We start from the raw sequence: 5,352 nt of genomic DNA on the forward strand, positions 1-5,352 counted from the left end.
CAACACATTGGATAGTACACTACAAGAAAAAAATATAGAGAAAAAAAATATCAAAAAAAAGCATCAAAAATGGTCGCGTGCTGACGCGTGGCGAGACCATGACGTCCAGACGATGCTCTCGGGGCGAGCAGTCAGAGGAAGTGCACCGCCGCATATATACACAGCGCGCGGTAGTAAAATTTCTATGTGAGTCGTATTTTCTTTTTTGGGTCGTTGGAAACTATTTTTCCTCTCTGCGGAGAACTGTGTCGGAATAAACAGGTATATACACAAAGGAGATATCAAAACGCTAGCGAGACATTTTGTTTTTTCGTTAGAGTGGTCGCTATCTAGCACACACACACACACACACACACACACACACACACACACGACACACACACACACACACGCTCACACACACACACACACACACACACACACACACACACAGGAGATGGAGATGCTGCATGATGTGCTCGCCGCCATCCTTCACCTCTCCCGCATTGCATTCTCAGCTCCGGTCTGCAATGCCCCTCCCCCCACACACCCTAGCTGCTCGTCTCTGTCTGCTTGTTGATTGATTTCTGATCATCATGGTGGTAGCGAGGCTTGTGTGGCTGACCCCGTTGCGCCTTGCCCTCAACAACAACAACCACCACCACCACCACCACCACCACCACCACCACCACCACCACCACCACCACCACCACCACCAACATCACCACTGTCACTACCACCAAAATGCCAGGAGGAACATGACCCTGCGTCGCTGGCAGCGGATTCTGCGTCCGTGTGTGCGCGCGTGTCGTCGCTGCTTGGTGTTGACGCTTCCAAGCTGCAGTCTGCCTTGCTCACCACGACCACCATCACCAGGGGAGAGGCAATTGTCAAGCCATACACAACCATGCAGGCACAAGGTCGGGCACAGTGCCAGCAACGTGCATTTTGTTTTCATGCGTCTGTGTCTGTGCGCATGTGTGCGCCTGTCTGCGTTGATATGCGAGGAACACAACGTGGGCTTGCTTTCAACATGTGCTCATACCCACTCCATCCCTCACTACCACCATCATCCCCACTACCACCCCTGCTTGTTATGACTGCCACTGCCACTGCTGCCACTGCTGCGACTGGTGCTAATGGTGCTGGTGCTGGTGCTGGTGCTGTTGGTGTTGGTGTGAGCAGACAGCCGAGATGCGGCTGCAAAAGAGCTGTACAGGCGCATGTTCGCCTGGATCGTCTCCTCCATCAACGCCATTCTCGACCCAGAGGGCCAGGCAGCAAAGGTCATGCCCGCACCACACGAGATGAGGAGGGGAAAGGGAGCATGGTGTGATGTTGGTGTTGTGGTGTGTGTGTGTGTGTGTGTGTGTGTGTGTGTGTGTGTGTGTGTGTGTGTGTGTGTGTGTGTGTGTGTGTGTGTGTGGTGCTATTTCTCCTGTTGCAGTCCGCACTGCACTGTCTTATCATAGCATGGGCTGATTATTAACATTGTGCCACCCTAAACTTATCCACCACCACCACCTTGACCACCATCTCACCAACCATTGCCACATCACCTGTCACCACCGCCACGATCATGCCACGATCATGCCGACGACGACGACGACGATGATGATGATGACGGGGTGCAGGCGCAGCCCGAGCAACGCAGCCGCCTTGCACCACCGTCAGCAGACAAGCGCTTCATCATCGGTGTGGTGCAGCTGCCGTTGGTGCTGATCGGTGGTGCTGGTGGAGATTGCGTCGGAACGGTGACGGCATTGCACGATTCGCACGCATCAGACACACACACCACACACATACACATGCATAGCGCATATGCACACATTACACGCACACGCTCACACGTACCACACATGCGCGCATACGCGCATGCGCCTTGTATGTGCGGTCATTGCCTGCAGGCATTCTTGACATTTTTGGCTTTGAGAACTTTGATGTGAACAGCTTTGAGCAGTTCTGCATCAATCTCGCAAACGAGCAGCTGCAACACTTCTTCAACCAGGTACGTGTCTATTTGTGTACGATTGTGTGTTTGTGTATATGTGTGTTTGTGTATATTTGTGTATATTTGTGTGTGTGTGTGCGTGTGTATGTTCTTGTGTGTCTGCTTGTGTGTCTGCTTGTGTTTGTGTGTGTGTGTGTGTGTGTGTTAGTGTTCTTGCCTGCAACTGTCTCATTCTTGCATCCCTCACAATCTCACGTCCTCATGCTCCAATTGTTCACCTGCATAATGCCACGCCCCCCCAAAGCACATCTTCAAAATGGAGATGGAGGAATATCGCCGGGAAAACGTTGACGCAACAGACGTCGCATTCATCGACAACCAGCCCGTCCTTGTGCGTACAGCAACCATCTCTGGGCGTATGTGTATGTGTGTATGTGTGTATGTGTGTTTGCACACCTGTGTCTGTGTACGTGTGCGTATTACAGCGAGGGTTTTGTCTTTGTGCAAGTGCCAGCTGCATCAAACTAAATCAACGCCACATTCCTCACGTCACGTTCACTTCTGTCACCACCACCACCACCACCACCGCCATTACCATCGCGACGTCAGGACATGTTTCTGAACCGGCCAATGGGTCTGCTGGCACTGCTGGACGAAGAATCCCATTTCCCGCGCGCAACAGACGACTCGCTTGGTGAGACGATAACGGGAGTGTGTGTGTGTGTGTTCGTGTGTGTGTGTGTGTTCATGTGTGTGTGTGGGTGTGGATGGGTGTGGGAGTGGGTGTGGGAGTGGTGGTGGGGCACAGTAACGAGGAACTGATGCAGTGACGGGATGCGAGACATAATCTTTTCTTGCGGGACTTCACTTCCCGTGTGATCCAAGTGCTGTTTGCTCACCTTCAGCCCCAATCTTGTTTGCACATTCTTCCCATTGTTGTCGTCTACACCTGTAACCGATGCATCAGTTGGGAAATTCCACAAGCACTTCAGCTCGCACGCCGCCTTCTCTGTCCCGCAAGGTGTTGTGACCTCATCGTCACGCTGCTTTGCCATGCGCGGTTGGCTGCGATGCTCCGATCACTCGAGGATCAAGTACACGCACACACATGTGCGTGTTGTGTTGTGTTGTGTTGGGTTGATGCATCCCATAGTTCTCACGCGGCCGTGTCTGTCGCGTCTCGTGTCCTTTGCATTGCGTTCCCCAGGTGATGCGTGTGAGTTCCACATCAAGCACTACGCGGGCACCGTCATGTACGATGGCATCGGCTTCCTCGACAAGAACAGAGACAGGTGCGCAGGCAACGCAGCGATAACGGCTGCTGTCGTAGTGATGCGTGAAGATGTGGTGGCTGGTGCTGTGATAATGCGATGGTGCGTCGAAAGCATCGCGGGCATTGATACCTCCTCGCGTGTCAGTATCAGCTGGTACACTGACTGCGTGATGGAACATGGGCCGCAGCGCTGTCTGCCAGCCATTGCCTCCTCTCCAGCAACGCGTTCTCCTCATGACGACGACAACCACCACCACTCGTTCACACGTCTCGCTACTCGTCAATGTTTCCCATGTAACATCATGCCCGCCCCTTCCTCTTGTGTTTCAACCACATCCGCCCACAGCCTTGCTCCGGACGTTGTGCACCTGTTTGCGGACAGCAGCGTCTCTGTTGTCGCCGAATCGTTCCAGGCCTCAATCTCAAGCACGGGACAGGTGAGCGCGTTGCGGTGGTGCTGATGCAAGCAGGCCGAAGGGGAGGGGAAAGCATCACACGCACAGTCAAACAAGGTCAAACAAGCACCAACAAGGTCAAACAAGCACACATGCACACACACACACATGCACACACACACACACACACACACACACAAACCGAGTGCACAAATGCATGCTGACGCGCTGTGCCCATGTCCACTTCGCCATTTCAGATCATTCCCAGCCGGGCGCGGTGGTCCAGCAACGTCGGCAAGCGCAAGAACAAAGCAACGGTGGGACGCGAGCATCATGCGTGGACCTTTGTGTGGATGTGTGTGTGTGTGTGTGTCTGCTCGTTTGTGTCAATTCACCTGTGTTGTGTGCGTTTGGTCGTGTGCTTGTGCTTGTGCTTGTGCGCAGAAATCACTGCCACCTTGTGTGGCTGGTGTATTGGGTTGACGCCGACACCTGCCCCCCCGCCCTCTTTCACGCGACAATACTCACCCTCCACTCCTGCTCACACATGCACGTCACACACACACATCACGCAGTTGAGTAACACGACAAACAAGCGCGCTCTCACCGTCAGTGCCCAGTTTCGCAACTCGCTTCTTCTCCTCGTCGACAACATGGCTCAACGCGCGTGCGTACACACATCCACACACACACACACACACACACACACACACACACACACACACACACACACACACACACACACAAGACCACAAGTTTACATGACACGTTGTCTGTGTTGCCGGATGCCTGCAGATACAAGGTGATTGCGTACAGTCCCGACACGACAATTGAGCCTGGCGCATTCAGCTGCCAGCGTGTTCTTGACACGGCCGGAATCAGAGACTTTAAGCTCGGGTACGCAGCAGCAGTGGCATTGCCCCATGTTGGGGTGTCGTGTTGTTTACGTTGCGTCGTGTCGAATATGTGTGTTTTGGTGTGGGGCCGTGTTGTTGCATGTCTGTGTGCACGGGTGTTTGTGCGCCCACCCCCCTCTCGTTGTTGTTTTCGTTGTGCTTGTCGGCATTCGATGTGTGTTTTGGGGTTGATGATATGCACTGGTGTGACAAGTGCCTCCGTGTGTCCTCTGCCCTCCCTGACCACCGCTGTTGCTGCTGCTGCTGCTGCTGCTGCTGCTGCTGCTGCCCTTTAGCCGCACCAAAGTGTTTCTCAAGTACTACGATGCAGAGACGCTGGAGGTCAAAGTCACCCGCTTCAAGCAGCTCGCCGTTACCTTCCAGAAAGGTGTGACCTTCGTCCGCGACAGCGACGCGTTGCAGTGCACGCGGGAGGTTGTGTGTGTGTGTGTGTGAGCGTGTGCGTGGACATGTGCGTGTGCGTGTGCGTGTGCGTGTGCGTGTGCGTGTGCCCGCTTGGCTATTGTTTTCCATGTCGTGGCATTTGCCATGTTCCAAAAGGCCCTCACCACCACGACGACGACGACGACCCGGCTGCGTCCAGTTGCGCGCGGGTTCATCGCCCGGCGATCGGTTGTGCAGATGCAGCGGGAGCGGGAACAGCGAGCGGCGCAGACGGTGGAGATGATGAAGACAGTCGAGGCATCTGCACACGCAATCGCTCAGGTGCCGGACGAAGAGGGGGGGGGGAAGGCGTGTTGTGGGACGTGGAAAAAAAAAAGGGGGGGGGGAGGGGCTTAGTTTATGCATACAATTGCTCATACATGACACACAATCACACACACACACACACACACA

At 54.2% G+C, this 5,352-nt stretch overlaps 1 protein-coding gene across 1 annotated transcript in view; it reads left to right on the forward strand.

Moving 5' to 3' along the window:
• PTSG_09865 (uncharacterized protein) overlaps positions 1 to 5,352 on the forward strand; it is a 9,445-nt gene that overhangs the window by 2,535 nt on the left and 1,558 nt on the right. The window contains exons 9-23 of the mRNA XM_004989163.1: positions 434 to 502; positions 731 to 899; positions 1,165 to 1,265; positions 1,614 to 1,674; positions 1,887 to 1,987; positions 2,235 to 2,321; positions 2,540 to 2,624; positions 2,898 to 2,951; positions 3,138 to 3,222; positions 3,550 to 3,640; positions 3,856 to 3,915; positions 4,174 to 4,265; positions 4,394 to 4,495; positions 4,791 to 4,882; positions 5,099 to 5,220. Coding sequence (XP_004989220.1) covers positions 434 to 502; positions 731 to 899; positions 1,165 to 1,265; positions 1,614 to 1,674; positions 1,887 to 1,987; positions 2,235 to 2,321; positions 2,540 to 2,624; positions 2,898 to 2,951; positions 3,138 to 3,222; positions 3,550 to 3,640; positions 3,856 to 3,915; positions 4,174 to 4,265; positions 4,394 to 4,495; positions 4,791 to 4,882; positions 5,099 to 5,220 — 1,371 coding nt within the window. The remainder of the gene's footprint in view (positions 1 to 433; positions 503 to 730; positions 900 to 1,164; positions 1,266 to 1,613; positions 1,675 to 1,886; positions 1,988 to 2,234; positions 2,322 to 2,539; positions 2,625 to 2,897; positions 2,952 to 3,137; positions 3,223 to 3,549; positions 3,641 to 3,855; positions 3,916 to 4,173; positions 4,266 to 4,393; positions 4,496 to 4,790; positions 4,883 to 5,098; positions 5,221 to 5,352) is intronic.

Source organism: Salpingoeca rosetta (assembly GCF_000188695.1).
Source record: "Salpingoeca rosetta unplaced genomic scaffold supercont1.30, whole genome shotgun sequence".
Classification (NCBI taxonomy): Eukaryota; class Choanoflagellata; order Craspedida; family Salpingoecidae; genus Salpingoeca; species Salpingoeca rosetta.